Source organism: Sorex fumeus, unplaced genomic scaffold, assembly GCF_029834395.1.
Source record: "Sorex fumeus unplaced genomic scaffold, SorFum_2.1 ptg000026l, whole genome shotgun sequence".
In the NCBI taxonomy this organism is placed as follows: Eukaryota; Metazoa; Chordata; class Mammalia; order Eulipotyphla; family Soricidae; genus Sorex; species Sorex fumeus.
In genome coordinates this window covers 11439995-11456195 of record NW_026606083.1, presented here as the reverse complement: position 1 = coordinate 11456195, position 16201 = coordinate 11439995, and the positions used below count along the sequence as shown (strand labels likewise).

Genomic DNA, 16201 nt, shown 5'->3' with positions numbered 1-16201 from the left:
CCCACTGGCTATGGGGTGGAATGGTTTTAGGAAGGATAAAGCCTAGAAGACAGAGCACCCGACGCCCCCAGCACTCTCTGTAGTGGGGGCCTCGGGTTGGTCCTGCTCCAAGTGACTGTCCTGGCCTGACTCTAAGTATGAGGCCTTTGACCCTGGAAGTTGAGCCCAGCAGCACTGGGAGACCGGCAGCCTGGGGACTCCCCCCACCATTACTGAGCCCTCAGACCTTGGCTGCTGCACTGGCTCTTGTATCCAACACCAGGTGGTGTGTTGGCACATTGGTGGCGCCCACCCATCCCCCCAGATGAGCTTCCTGGGGGAGTCACAATGCCTGGGCACCTCCCCGCTTCAGGATTCCAGCTCCTCCTGGGGAGGGCTATCACTCACCTTGGGAGACCCTGATGGGACCCATTTATCCGTATTGTCTCACCTGTCCGCTGTCTAATCTGCCCCCTCGCTGCCTACCCACCTGTCCATCACGGCTTTCCCACATGGACCCTGAAAATTGCCAAGGGCCCGTGCACTTGCCGAGTCCGGCTTTCTTCCATGGGGCATCATTATCTTCATCTCACCTTGTTTTTGCAGGCAGTGGTGACTCCTGCTTTCCTTGGGAAGTCAGATATCGCCTCTGCACCCCCCCCACACCCCCAACCCTAAGGCTGTTTCCTCACTTAGCGTTAATAATTCTGATCCAAGTGTTTGCTTTGGAAGGGGAAAGTCTGCTGCCAATCTCAGGTTTACTTAACCCAAGCCTAAGTGGAAAGTGGTGTGTGTGAGAGTGTGTGTGTGTGTACGTATGAGAGTGTGTATGTGTGTGAGTGTGTGTGTGTGTGAGAGAGTATGTGTGTGAGTGTGTGTGTGTGTTTGTCTTGGTTTTGGGGTAACACCCGGCAATGCTCAGGGGTTACTCCTGACTCTGCACTCAGGAGTTGCTTCTGGCAGTTCTCAGAGGACCGTACAGGATACTAGGGATTGAACCTGGGCTGACTGTATACAAAGCAAGCACCCTACCCACTGTATTATCTACCTGGCCCCTGAGTGGAATGTTTTTCTACACAAGAGATCAAGAGTTTGTATATGTCAAACGTTTCTTGTTTTATGATGGGTTCTTAAAAAAAATCACTTGTCAGGCAAGTTTGGGGGGGGGGGGGGGGGCGGAAACCACCAGTGTCTCATTATTGGAAGCAAAGAAGGCTGTAAAGAGACGACCCCTGCCTCTCACCCATACCCACTACTCAACACAGCATCCCACGAGTCATACAGGGAGAGGTTTTTAAAAGTTCACACTGAGGGGGCTGGAGTGATAGTACAGCGGGTAGGGCGTTTACCTTGCACGCGGCCGACCTGGGTTCGATTCTCAGCATCCCATATGGTCCCCCGGGCACTGCTAGGGGTAATTCCTGAGTGCATGAGCCAGGAGTAACCCTTGTGCATTGCCGGGTGTGACCCAAAAAGAAAAAAAAAGTTCACACTGAGGGGCTGGAGTGATAGTACAGCAAGTAGGCCATTTGCCTTGCACACAGCCAACCCAGATTCAATCCCCAGCATCCCATAGGGTTCCCTGAGTATTTCTAGGAGTGATTACTGAGTGCAGAACCAGGACTAATGAGCATCACCAGGTGTAACTCAAAAAATAAAAAAATAAAAATAAAAACTAAAAATTCACACTGGAAAAGAGGCACCAACAATACTTCCTTCCTATCCCCGCAGGCCTGCTGTGCGGGGGAAGGGAGACTGCCGGTTTCCCTCATTCACACACTGCTGAATTGGCTAAGTGACATGCATACGTGAATATTCCAGAAAAGAACAGGGACCTTCATCCTATTGGCTTTCCCTTGTCACATTTGGGCCACTTGGCGGTCTGTTTGCTCAACCTGGGGCATCCCTTACCAGACCTTTCATGGGGAGGCCTGAGCTGCACATGTCAGAGAGACTGAGATTCCGGCGCCTTCTTGGGGACAGTGACACGAAGCCCCTCATGGGACCTGCCTACTGCTCCATTCCCAGAAATCCCCACAGTCTGTAGCCTGGAGCATAAAAATAGCCTTTCCCTGCAGGGTCAGATCCTGAGAGAAATCCCCAGGTACTTTCCCTCATCTCGGAAGGGCCCAGATTAAACCAGGCTGTTGGCCACGAGCAAAATCGACCCTTCTTCAGCTCCCTGTCCCCGATATTTCATGTCAGTGACCCCAGAGGCTCCCCCCGACTTTTTTCTTTTTTGCTTTTTGGGTCACACCCAGCCGATGCTCAGGGGTTACTCCTGGCTCTGCACTCAGGAATCACTCCTGGCAGTGCTCAGGGGACCATATGGGATGTTGGGAATCAAACCTGGGTCGGCCGCGTGCAAGGCAAACGCCCTACCCGCTGTGCTATTGTTCCAGCCCCGTCCCCCTGACTTTTCAGTGCAGGAGCTGAGCCGGTGGCTGGGGGTGCCCCCTCCCTCTCTGGCCGTCCCCTTACTAGGGGACAATATGCCAGGGTGTTCCGTGATTTAGGCGACATCCGCTCTGGGCTTGGAATCAATGTGCACTTGACTCCTCATCCCCTGATAATTAGTCCCTCTGTCACCCGAAAATCCTGTCCCCTAGGGCTGTGTGTGTTGTGTCAGTAAAGCTACATTTGTAGGGAGCCTATGTCCCCCGTACCCACCAAACTCTCAGTGAGGGCATCCACAATCGTCCACGCTCCCCCAGGAAAAGAAACGGGGGTTGCACTGGGCTGGCTGTCTCAGGTCTGCAGAGTCTCCCAGGCTGGGCTCCCCTTCCCGCTCCCTCCTTCTGCCCCTAGAGCCACCTTCTCCAACTCCCCTCAGCTGTGCCAACACACGAACCCCCCCCCCCCCCACACACACACGTGTCCAATGCTGGTGTTACTGCCAAGGCGGCCGCCAGCGGCTTCCACCTTCTGCAGCTGTGGGCAGGCCAGTAGCTCAAGGCGCACACATCCCTTTTATACTTATGTCTGGAGCCCGGCACTCGCCTGCACTGAGAGCATCATATCTGCTCTCCAGAGTCTTTCAAAGACTTTGGGTCACATTTGGCAGTGTTCAGGGCTTCCTCCTGGTGGGGCTCAGGGGCTCCTGGTAGCGCCTTCATGCCTAGGCTAGTTCCCGTGCTCAGGTGCTAGTAGCCTCTCATGTGACCGTTCTAGAGCGTGGCTGGGCGGGGGGGGGGGGGGTGTGTGTGTCTGACACTCGCCCCTTCTCTTCTGGGATCATCCATCAAAGCTCTCAGACAGACTGGCAGGAGGCAAAACTCACACATAGAAGAGCTCCACAGAAGGGCAGGCTCCTGGGGCCTGGGCCCTGGGTGCTCATTGGCCGTCCCAGGCTAAGGACAGGGCACTTGGGGGCTGGAGCTTCCCAGGGGCGTGAGTCTGGCAAACAAACACAAGTCACCACCAAGCTGAGAAGCTTTTGGGTCTCCACGGCTGTCCCTGGCACGGCTCCTGCACCCGTCGGAGCACTCCGCAAATAAGGAGTGGGAGGAAGTTGCCCCCGCATCTGCCTGTACTGGTCTGTACCCCTGACAACATAGCTGTCATGCTGCCCCTGCCCGCCTCTCGCCATGCCCGCCCCCCCCCCTTCTTTCCAGTCAGGCCCCCACTTGACTCTCGCTTCGAGGCCTTGGCTCGGATTAGGACTGGCCCTCAGCTGTGACCATGTCTCCTTTAAACCCGGCTTGGACAGGCCTCGGGCAGGCTGCCATTAGCACTGGACGAATGCGTGTGCTGGCTAATTGCACCGACTTTCAAAGCTCTTCTTATGTGCAGCCTGTATTTCATCTGCAATTATTTTATTTGCCTCTGGCCTCTCTCCACCCACATTAGAAAATTAACTTCATGGGCTTGGGGATGTCGTAACGAAAGCAATTAGACAAGAAAAGGAAATGAGAGGACTCCTAATCAGAAAAGGAGACATAAAATGACTCTATGTGAAGATGATGTGATTTTATATGGAGAAAGTTCTAAAGATCACACACACACACACACACACACACACACCACAAAAATCATAAAAACACCTTGAGGACTGATAAACGAGGGCCAGAAAGAGGGTAAGGCGGGGAAGGTGCTTGCTTTGCACACGTGTCTGGGAGTTCAATTCCCAGCACTACGGCTGGTCCCCCGAGCACCACTGGGGCTACCTCTGAGCCCAGAGCCAAAGCACATCCCAATGTGGCCCAATCACTCTCCTAAAACAAAACAAAACCCAAAATCATAGGATGGAGCCACAGTACAGTGGATGGTGACCTGTCTTGCTTGCAGTCAACATGGGTTTATTCCCTGGAACCCCATATGGTCCACAAGCTCTGCCAGGAGTCACCACTGAGCACAGAACCGGGAGCCCTGAGCACCGTTGGTGCGATCCCCCAAACCCACACCAAACCAAAGTCATGAATAAATTCAGTAAAGTTTCAGAATACAAAAATGAACCAGATCAGTTTCATTTCTGTTCATTAATAATGAAGTATCAGGAAATTAGAAAAAGAACAATTTACAATTATGCAAAAAAGAATAAAATACCCAGGAATAAAAAAAAACAAAAAACCCACCTAGGAATAAATTTAACCAGAGAAGTGAAAAACCAATACTTAAAATGATAAGACAATGATGAAACAAATTTAAGAAAACATAAACAGGGGCTGGAGCAATAGCACAGCGGGTAGGGTGTTTGCCTTGCACATGGCCAACCCGGGTTCGATTCCCAGCATCCCATATGGTCCCCTGAGCACCGCCAGGGGTAATTCCTGAGTGCAGAGCCAGAAGTAATCCCTAAGCATCACCGGGTGTGACCCAAAAAAGAAAAAAAAACCATAAACATAGGATAGGACATCTTATGGACTGGAAACATTAATGACAAAATATCTGTACTATCTAAGGCAATCTACAGATTCAATAGAACCCCCACCAGAATTCCAATAGTATTTTCTGAAGTAGAAAACAAAAACACCCCAAAACTGGTAGAGAACGACAAAGAACCCTGAGTATCCACGGCACCTGCAGAAAGAACAATGCTGGAGGCATCACACCCCCCATTTCTAAACTATATTATAGAACCACAGTAATCAAAACAATGATTGTTAGCATAAGAACAGACGCGTCAATGGAACAGAATAGAGAACTCAGAGAAAGAGAGGGGGGGGCAGGGCTAGTAGGACTAAATAGCTGGCAAGGATCACTCTGGGCAAGAACTGAGGATTGAAAGTAGGTAATGGGATATACATGATGGCTTTTTAGCATTCTGTATTGCAAACCATAATGCCTAAAATGAGAGAGAGAGAGAGGAGAGGAAACTGCCAAAGAGACAGGGGAATGGGGGCTTGCGGGGGGTGGAGGGACACTGGGGACATTGGTGCTGGGAAATTACACAGGTGGAGGGATGGGTGTTAGAACACTGTATGACTGAAACCCAACCATGGACAACTTTGCAATAGTCTATCTCAAGTGATGGGGGAGGGGGCGTGAATAAAAGAATAGAGCTCAGAAATAAGCCCAAGCATATACGATTGATTCATATATAAATAACAAAACCCAAGGTTGTACAACGGGGTGAGGATAGTCTATTCAATCAACAGAACTGGGAACACTGACTAGACTCATGCAAAGGAAGGAATAAGGGTCTCATCTATCATAAGACACAGATGTCAACCCCAAAGAGGTGAAAGTCTTGAATATGAGACCTGAAACCACAACTCTAGAAGGAAACGTAGGTGCTAAGCTCCTTGACATTAGTCGAGCTGATGATATTTTTGAGAAAGCTGAACCGAAGTAAAACTAAATAAATGGGACGACATTAAATGAAAAAGCTTTTGTACAGCAGAGGAAAGCATCAAGAGAACGAAAAGGAAATCCATTAAGTGGAAGGAAAGACCTGGAAACTGTAACTGACAAAGTACTCAAAACCCAAATGTTGAAAGAATTCACACCAATCAGTAACAAAAACAACCACCCTCCAATAACAACCCCCTCCAAACAATGCAGTGTTAAAAATGGGCAGAGAAAATAAAATATCTTGGTCAAGAAAGCCTACAGGTGAAGCAAAAGGCACTCAACATCATGCAAATCACCAGGGAAACGCAAATCAAAATCCCACTATCACCTCACAGCTGTCAGAACAGCTGGGACCAAAAAGGCCAATAACAAGTGCTGGCGATGATGTGGAGAAAAGGGAAACCAGGTGCGCTGTTGGGGGAACATCCCTGGGTACCACCCTTATAGACAAGAGCAGGGAGAACCCTGCTCCCATCCCTGCGTGGGGTCCCCTAGCACAAAGCCAGGGGATAAGCCCCCAAGCACTGTAGGTGTGGTCCTAAAGTAAAGACGGGAGGATAATAGAGAGAAGTCTCTCAAAGTGAAAGATGGAAGCCCCCTAGGATTCAGCAATCCCACTCAGGTCCGTGCTCAGAGGAAGTGAGATCACCAACGCTGAGAGAGAGCAGCGCTCCGGGTTTACTCTGCTGTTTCCATTAGCCAAGACCGAGACACAGCCCGAGGGCGCGTCAACAGATCAACACGAGTTCTACGCTAATTTGACTTAATATCTAGCCAAAAACAGCAGCACTTCCTCCCAGTTGTGCCAACATGGTGGACCCGGAGGGCATTGTGGTAATGGCTTAAATTAATCAGACTGAAGGATCTGCTATGTGGGATGTAAAGCAAAAACACCTCTCTCCAGCTTAGAGGCATGGAGCAGAGAAATTACTAACGCCCCGATAGCTTAACCATAGCACCTTTATGACACAGTAGGTGACGGGTCTCGGCACACTGTCACCTCTACTCTCGGCCCCTCACAATCTGGTTTATGGCATCGGCAGCCGTGGGTCTGTCCCTGGACACTCCTGCTCAGAAAGCTCCTTCTCAGAGGCCCCTATAAACCACACCTTTGTTTGGCAAATGTCAATCGGACAGTCGAAAGATTGGAAGAGAGTAAGTCCTTGGTTCTTGTCACAAGGAACATATGACAATTACCTGTGGTGGTGGTTGATAAAATGGATTAAGATAACAGCTTCATCAACGACGTGTGTCAAATCCTTGTAATAGACCTGAAATTAATGCATGATTATATATCAATTAACTCACACACACACACACACACACACACACACACAACACAGAAGGGGGCCAGAGAGATAGTACAGCAGTTAAGGTACTTGCTCTGTATGCGGTTGACCCAATCTCGATCCTCAGCACCCCATACAGTCCCCTGAACAAGGAGCCAGGAGTAATCTCTGTTGGATGTGGCCCAAAAATCACATCCCAAAACAAACAAAAAACCCAGAAGCACCAAATCTGCCGTGTCCACTCCTCTCCGGAGCGATTTTGGGTTTGCCCCAGATTTGAGCCCAAGTGTGGAGCTCTGTCCCACACAGACACTGTCCCCAGCAGGGGGGCCGGAGCCCAGGATGTGGAAGGTCACCAGCCCCTGACGCTACTGTCCACCCACACAGAGAGTGTCCACATGCCACATGCCCCGCAGGGAGCAGAGGTGGCCTGAGACCCAGCCACTGCCACGTGCAGTCAACAGGGGAAGCTGGGATGAAGGTTCCGGTGTCCCAGGCCACACAGGTGGGCGCCAGGGACTGTGCTCGCTCACAAGGTTAGTCTGCTCCCTGAACAGAGTCCTCAATGCCCAGGAAGTTCCGGTCACTCAGCACCCTAGAGGTTCGTCTTAGAAAAGGAGGGCAGGGGGCCCAAAGAGTGGCTGTCCCCTGAGGCCGTGTCTTACCTCCCAGACATGGGGACTGTCCAGTGCTCTGGAGTCAACTAGTTACCACTGGGGCTGCACCAGGGCGCGGGAAGCTTTCGGCAGCTACTGGGAAGGCTTCCTGGGCAGACACTGCCCATGGACTGTGATTGACACCCATGGCCTCCCAGCTGCTGCCCATCCCAGAGGGTCTGCCCTGCCAGCAGTGGGCAACCCTTTGGTGCTTGAGGGATGCGAGCGGGTTCGAACCTGTGGCGGCTGCCGGCTGCTTTGGGAGGGCTGAGGAGGCTTTTGACATGGAGGTGTGATGACCAGCTCCTGGCCAGCCGGCAGCTTCTGGGCTTCAAATGTGGCTCCTGGACACTCTCCCAGCGGACCGAGAGGGCCCAGCCCTTGGTGGGGACAGGTGTGCCCAGGCGGGGGGGGGGGGGGTGTCACAGCACCTGCATTTCTCACAGTCCCACCCAGACTCCGCAGTGGGCAGGCAGGGTACTGTCCACTCTGGGCAACGGCTCCGGCTGCCTTTTCTGCAGTGTTTCCCTTTAATAAATCCTGACAGTTTTGCATGATTAAGGGGGGCGGGTCCCCAAAGTTCTTTTTTGTTCATTGGGCCACTCCTGGTGGTGCTCAGGGAGCACTGCCGGCAGGGCTCGGGGGACGCTATGGAGTGCCTCACCTCCTGGCCTCTCTCTCCAGCCCCCCAAAGTCCTCTGGTCCCTGATATTTGCCTAAATGATGTCACCTATGCCCCTTCCCTCTCTTTGCCCCCTCCCCACCACAGTCCCTTCATTCTGACCAGCCTCGTAGGTAGAGCCTGGGTTGAGATGGTCATCTGCTAGGAAAGAGCTCGGCCTCAGGGTCCACTCTGGGTCCCCTCAGGTGTGTGTGACCTGGACACGGGCTGGAGGGGAGTCAGTCCCCCATCCCTGCCGCCCATGTCCAGTTCATCTGGCTGTTGACCCAATACCACAGCAGACTGGGTGAGATGTGAGCTGTATCCCCTCCAGCCCCCCAGAAAGGGTAGCAGGGCCTCTGCCGGGACGAGACCCCCCACTCTGAGGGCCAGATGCGAGTTTGTGGGGGTATGGGTTGCTCCGGGATTCGGAGAGGGTCCCTGGGAACCTCCGGGGCCTTTTCTCCAGCACTCTGTGTTCATGCAACCGGTGGCACGTGGGTTTCTGCAGCAACGGGAACGGGGTGAGGACCTGGGGGTGCCCTCCAAGCTTGGGGCGTAGCAGGAGACAGATGCAGGGGTCTCCTGCACTTCCGGCAGGACCCAACGTGAATTCCCTCGCGTCCGAGCTCCAGAAGGGCAGGAAGGGGCGCTGAGCCCCGGCGTCTCTGCCTTTTCACAGACCACACCAGCCGCACGCAGATGAAGGCGGTTAATCGTCTTTATTGGCGGAAAACAGGAAGTCATCCATCTCGTTACCACGGTGATAGAAATCGGGATGTGTACATGATTGTCAAGGCAGAGAATCGTTTGCTACATAGGCCCGGACCCGGCGCCGCAGGGCAGCCCACGGCCGCCGCAGTCCACACATGCACGGGGGAGCGGACAGTTCCCTTTCTTTTGGACGAGCATTTTTTTTTGTTTGTTTTTGTTTTACAGAAAAGTGAAACCGATCACAAGCCTGGTAAGAATAGTCGGGGGTGGGGGCATTCCTGGGTTCGACGGTGGAAGCTTCTGGAAAACATGCTCACTGTTGGGGGCGCTGCAAGGGTGGTGGGTTGGGGTGGGGGGGCGTCAGGGGCCGTGACTCAAGTCAATTTAGAAACGGTTCCGAATGTGTTCTGGACGGAGTGGCCTGTCTTCCAACCCGAGGTGGCCCTTCTCTCCAGAATGACCACTGAGGCTGTCTCTTTGGGGACAGGAAGTCACAGCACTTAAGGCCAGAGCCCCCCCCCCCCTTCGCCCAGAGGAGTGCCTCCAGCAGGGGACACAGCCCCAGGACCCTGCTCCCCAACCCCCAACCCCCAACCCGAGAGATCTCTGAGCTCCTGTCGTGTTTGGGGTGCCCACGGCCCTGCCCATGGCCTATCATGGCTGGCACCACCCACCACACTCCCCTCTGTCCCGTCCCCGGGAAAATAAAGCTCCTTCCCTGTCCCTAAGAAAGGGTCCCTGCAGCCACCTCGAGGGCGGGCACTCCCAGGAAGGCTCCGGAATGAGAATCCTCGTGGGATGAGAAGCGCCCCAGGAAGAAAAGCTACAAAGGGCAGCGCCACCCAGGGTGGGTGCGGGAATTCAGCACCGTCTCCCCCCTGTACAGAGTCAGCGAGAAGCCGTTCCAGGGGGCGTCGTTGGCAAACCCAGGCCCAGGCAGCTGCATGCGGGGGGCGCCGGCCGGCCACCGGGGGTGTAAGCCTGTGGGGTCTGCAGGAGCGCAGACTGAACCCTCCCGGGGCAGGCGGGAGGGAGGGGAGAGCTGGTGTGTGTGTGGGGTGGGGGCGGCCCAGCCTCAGCCAGCATGTGGACGGGCCGTCACAGTGCTGTGTGGGGGCCATGGGGATGTGCCAGGCCTGGCCTGAAGGTACAGGTGGCCGCAGGCCCTTGGGGGCGGCTGTGTCACGCCCGCCTTGACCGCAGATGCCCACTTCTGAGGACCCCGGCTGCCGGGGTCCGTTCTCCCATCTTAAGTCCGGAAAAGTCAAAAAGGACGGGGGACATTTTTGGCCAAAATGTAAAAAATAATTAAAAAGCAGATGCTAGCAGCCCCAAACCTTGGGCCAGAGACCCCCCAAAAGTGGTGGACTACAGACAGGTATGTACATTGTATTTTTTTTTTCTGAGACAAACTGAACAGTGTTTGGTCTGGAATGTGTTTGAGGGAAGGGTCTAGGGGGCAGAGAGAGGGAGAGAGAGAAGGAGCGGGGAGAGGAGAGAAAGAGGGAGAGGGAGCGAGGGAGAGAGAGAGGAGAGAGGATCTGAGGGAGAGAGAAGGAGGAAGAGAGAGGAGGAAGAGAGGCAGAGAGGGGAGAAGGGATGGAAGTAGCATCACTTAGAGAGGACACGCAGGGGTCAGGGCTCGGCCCCCACATCTGCACACCCCTGGCCCTGCCTCTGCCTGAGGGCTGACCCTGACCTGGCCCTCCCGAGCAAGACAGAGGGGTCGCCCCCTGCGCCCCCTCCCTGCTGTCCTCAGCCTTAGCTCTAAAGGGAGCCCCTCCCCCCCATCACCTGAGATATGTGGGAAGGAGAGAGTGCAGGTTCCTGCTGGGAAACTGAGTCTGGGGTCATCATACAAATCCGGGTCACCAGAGGTCTCAGAGTGGCCCCTGGACACGAACTGGGGGCCAGTGTGACAGTCAAGCCATGCTGCTCTCCCCTCCAAGCTCTCCTTCCTTCCTTCCTTCCTTCCTTCCTTCCTTCCTTCCTTCCTTCCTTCCTCCCTCCCTCCCTCCCTCCCTCCCTCCCTTCCCTGCCTGCCTCCTATAGAATTCTTCTCTTCAGAAACCAGACACAGTGGGTCCGGCACCCTTTCTGTTCTCCCAAGGACGGGCCTGGATGCTGAGGACATGGGCTCTGGGGGAGGCACATCCCGCCCCTCTCCGGCCCGCCCCCCCCCCCCACGCCAGACACTGAGAGCAAAGGGCTGCTGGGCAGGGCACACATGTGTCTTAGACGGCAAGACGGCCCCTTCCTGTGCGAGGGGACAGCGTGTCAGACCCTGTCTGAAAACAAGCCGCTCAGTGAGAGAAAACACCGGCCCTCCTGAGAAGGCAGTGGCCCAGTGGGAGGGGCACAGACGAGGGTCCCCAGCAGCGAGCATGACCCTGGGGCCCCATTTGCAGGTTCTTAACAAAAGGCACATCCGGGTTCTCGTCCCATGTGGGAACCAAGTGTCCACGTGGCCGAGGGCAGTCTGTGGGCCGCTCCAGCCCGGCTCCCAGCACAGTGGACAGACCCTCCCGTGGCCTGTTGCCTCTCCCCCTGCACGGAGCATGCTGGCCAGCTCAGCTCCAGAGTGTGGCTAAGTGAAGCCCAGACCCGTCAGGCCACATCCCGGCCATGCATCCACCCACCCACTGTGTCTACTCCCTTCTGCAGACACGTGAACTCTCTGTGTCACGGAGCCTGCCTGCCGCAGCCCAGCTGCCCAGCTACTGCTCACAGGCTAGTGCTCTCCTGCTGGGGCCTAGGCAGCTGCTTGCGCCCATGGGGCTCTGGGGCCCACAGACTTCTGAGGCTTTCCCCAGGCTCTGAGCAGTGACTGCCTGGCTCTGTGACATGGCAGAGACCACGCAGGCGTCCGCCAAGGGACTGTGTGGGCACAGGGCAGGGTAAACCAGTTGTCTGTTCCAGCCGCTCTGTAGTCCTGACTGGTGACCTAAAGGGACCGACCAGCAGGCCTGATGATGTCATGCGTGTGTGCACACGTGCCTGCCCATGTAAATGTATCTGTGTGTTCCTGTGACGCCATGTGTACACATCTGCCTGCCCATGTATCTGTGTGTTCCCGTGTGCCTGTCTGTGGACAAGTGCCTACATTTGTAAATGTATCTATGTTCCCATACACCTGTCTGTACACATGTGCCTGCCTGTGTAAATGTATGTTTTCCTGTGTTCCGGTGTACACACGTGCCTGCATGTGTAAATGGATCTGTGTTCCTGTGTGCAAATGGGCACGTGCCTGGGTGCATGCATGCACTTGGTACCTGCAGGTATATACGTGTTCATGTGTGTGTACGTGTGCCTGTCGGTGTACATATGTGTGTGCACACATGCACATGTCTGTGTGCATGGGTGCCTGTAAGTGCACATATGCATGTGGGATGTATATGCCTGCAATGCACGCACATGCCTGTCTATATGTGTGTGTTGGGGCTGGGATCATCCCTGAACAAAGGCGGGGCGTGGGCAGTGGGGAGGAGGGGCAAGGGCAATTGCCAGTAGGACTGGCTGCTGCAGGAGGCCAGTGGGGCAGCGGGCAGGAAGGCCTCGAGGGCATCAGGCTGCAGAGGGAGCATGAGGCTGACAGTGTCTGTCTGGACTGCAGGAAAGCGTGGGCACCGAGGGAGGGCATGACTGGTCACTCCTCAGAGGCCATCCTGGGAACCTCTTAAAGAGCCACATGGCTGGGTTCCAAGCTGTGCTGATTGTACTGGACCTGTCCACCACATGAGGGGGCCACGGCACGTTTGAGGCTCGGTGACCCCCATCCCTGCCTCAGTCCCTCCGGCCAGGCTGCGGTGGGCAGGTGGCCCTAGGCCTCTGGGTTCTGACACGCTTGCCCAGTCCCTTCCCGCACCGACCCGCCAGGGGCTCATGCCTCCTTCCTGCCCCAGATCAACCGCATCTTTCCCCAAACTGCTCTCCAACCCCCAGAGAGTGCCAGGAAGAGCCCGGCCATGCCTGCAGCAGTCACCAGTGGAGGGAAAGAGGAAGAAGCTATTTGCAGTGGGAGATTAGAAACGGGCGTAGTAGAAAACGGGCTGAAACGGGCTGAACTCTCTAGTGCGCAGCTGAGCTAAGAGAGCAGGCGGGCCTGGGGCTCTGCACGTCATCTGTAAGGTTGGCGGGGGGTGGGGGGGGCATCTCCTTAAACTTCTCAAATGTCGCCTTCAATCTCAGGGAGCTGACAGGGAGTCCCTCATCTCTGCCCACCCAGGCCCCCGCGGAGCGAAGCTGCCTTCAGGGGCGGGGCTGGAGGGGGAGGAGCAGAAACGGGGCCCAGTCCTCAGACTGGCATCGAGAAAAGTGAGACCCCCGAAATCAACACTGAAATGATTCCCCGCGGAGGGAGGAGCGGAAACTGCCGCAGCTTGACCCGAAAACGCCAAGCTTCGAGGTGGGGGAGCCCGGAGGCAGGGCCGGCCCCCTCGGTAGAGGAGACGGCATTCACCCAGACGGAAGGATCCAGTTGAGACCTTTGTTGTCATTAAGGAAAACGAGGAGAACAAGGACAGCATCGACGTGACCTCGGCGGAGGAGAGACGCCAGGGCTGGGGGCGGGCACCGGCTCCCCGAGGCAGGTCAGTGTGAGAAATGGACACCAGAGTCGCAGTATAAAATATGGCCATAAAAAACGTCTTCCAGTCCGGGCAGGCGGGCGCCATGCAGGTGGGGGCGCTCCAGGCGGCGGGCCGCTCCCAGAGCCGGTCACTTGCCCCCAGAGTGCGCTGTGGTCACAGTGGTGGGCCGGGGTCTCCGCTCCGCTGCCACTCCAGAGACCCCCGTCGAGGAGGAGATGAAGTTACAGAGCGTGGACGGGGCCAGGCCTGCAGAGGAGAGGGGACCCGGGAGGTCAGGAAGGGACCCAGCCCCGGGGACACACGCGCGTCCTCTCTGCCCGCTCTGAGTTCCCAGTCTCCCAACCGCCCGTGAGAGGCATTTGCTCCCACCCGCGGTCCCCAGGGATGCCTCAAGAGTCGCTCGTGAGGTGGTGAGGGCTCCCGGCAGCACTGCGGGATGAACTGCTCAGGGCTGGGAGGATGCTGGAGCCCTAGATCACCTGCGTCTGGTTCTGCTCACCAGCCCCAGAGATGCCCGGGTGCCCGGACATAAGATGTCACTAGAACAAAGTTCTGTGACAGCCGTGTGGTGTTGGGGTTCTGAGAGTGGATTGGGGTGTTTGCTCCCTTGGGCCCTTTCAGACATGCTGTTTCTACTTTTTTCTTTTGGGGTCACTCCTGGCAACGTTCAGGGCTTACTCCTGGCTCTGCACTCTGGAATCACTCCTGGCAGTACTCAGAGGACCACATGGGGTGTGGGGAATTGAACCAAGAGAATAAGAGTCCACAGCAGAGGGGGACCGCAGGGGGAAGGGCTCGGGGAGACTGCAGGGATGAACTGACCATATTTCTCTGCATAACTGTCAACTAAGACCAGCACTGTGTGTATATATATATATATATATATATATATATATATATATATATGTGTGTGTGTGTGTGTGTAATTTTGGGGGTCACACCCTACAGTGTTCAGGGCCTACTCCTAGCTTTGCATTCAGGAATTACTCCTGGCAGTGTTTGAGGGACCAAATGGGATGCCAGGAAGTGAACCCAGGTTGGCTGCATGCAAGGCAAGCACCCTACCTGCTGTTCTATCATTCCAGCCCCTAACCAGCACAATTAAAAAAATATTGCACATAATAATCGCACCCCAGTTTTTCTTTTTCAAAAAAAAACCAATATTGGCATAAAATCTGCGATGTTCTGCAGTGAATGTGTTCAGGTCAGGACATTCCTGAGAGCCAGAAGGAGGCATCCCGGAGCCTGGAGGCATCTCTGAGGGACATGAACGCCCCAGGGAGCTCAGGGCGGAGACCTGGGGACAGCCCGCGGTGAGGGCCACATACCTGACGGGGTGGACTGGGGCACAGACTGTGGGGGAGCATGTGAGCTGGGGGAGGCTAGAATCAGAATCCCAGTGAGATGGAACCAAACACTCCCCAGAACCATCCTTCTGAGACAACACGGAGCAAAGCCAGGGAGATGGGCTTGCTCGGGTCAGCTGCAGACAAGAGCCCCCAGACGAGAGCCGGAGGGGCAGGGTGGGGGCCGACTGACCCCTCCTCCAGCCACCCACAGTACCCGGGGCTGCTGACCACCACGAAATGCTCCGTTCTGAGAAAATCCTGCCAAGACAAAAAGTCTCAGGACAGGGAGCACCGGTGAACTCAGAGACGGTAGGAAAAGACCCTGGGCCCTGGCCCCGCCCTGGCCCTGCTGTCCCCAGCTTCTCCAGAAAGTTCTGGGCCGGCGCTGTACGCACAGTCCTTCTGGCTGGCCAGGCTGAGGCTGCCCGAGACGCCGGCGCTGGTGCTGTCCAGGCTGCTGCCCAGGTGAAGCTTCCGCATGTGCCTTACCACCGCCGTGGCGTTGAATGCTTGCTGCAACAGAAGGTTCCGGGTGTTAGCACGTGCGAGCTCCTTCCAACCTGCACCCAACATGCTCTGGCAGAACCTCCACCCTGCACCCAGATCCACTGCCGTGCCAACTCATTCTGGGGATGGGACCCCCCACCCCGGGCCTCACTACCCCCACTCTCTTCTCAAGGCATCTCATGGATCCAACCTCCTCCTCAAGACACAATGTAGAGATTGAACACACACACACACACACACACTCTGAATACACACATACACTGAGTACACACACATTAAATACACACACACACACACTGAGTACACACACACTGAATATACACACACACTGAATACACATGCACACACACTGAATATACACTCACACACACTGAATACACACACTGAATACATACACAGACAGACACTAAATACACACACACACTGAATACACACACACATATATATTTTGCCTTTTGACATAATCTATCGCGTGAAAGTGACTTATTGTCTCCTAGCTGAAGAGTGACTGAGTCCTCAGGTAAAATACACAGGGAATGAGAGCACCTTAAAGCTGTCATTTCCCAGGGCTGGAGACATAGTACAGGGGTGAAGGTACCTGCCTTGCACTCGGCTGACCCTGGTTCGGGCTTCTCTGACACTGCTCTGACCCCGACCACTGCCA

At 55.1% G+C, this 16201-nt stretch overlaps 2 protein-coding genes across 2 annotated transcripts in view; both read right to left on the bottom strand.

The window, feature by feature from the left end:
- CDC123 (cell division cycle 123) overlaps positions 1-16201 on the bottom strand; it is a 312575-nt gene that overhangs the window by 69084 nt on the left and 227290 nt on the right. The window lies entirely within an intron of this gene.
- The window catches only part of CAMK1D (calcium/calmodulin dependent protein kinase ID), a 176756-nt gene continuing 174242 nt past the window's right edge, over positions 13688-16201 (bottom strand). Inside the window, exons 10-11 of the mRNA XM_056114509.1 lie at positions 15426-15543; positions 13688-13927 (exon numbers count right to left, since the gene is read on the bottom strand). Coding sequence (XP_055970484.1) covers positions 13809-13927; positions 15426-15543 — 237 coding nt within the window. The 3' untranslated portion in view covers positions 13688-13808. The remainder of the gene's footprint in view (positions 13928-15425; positions 15544-16201) is intronic.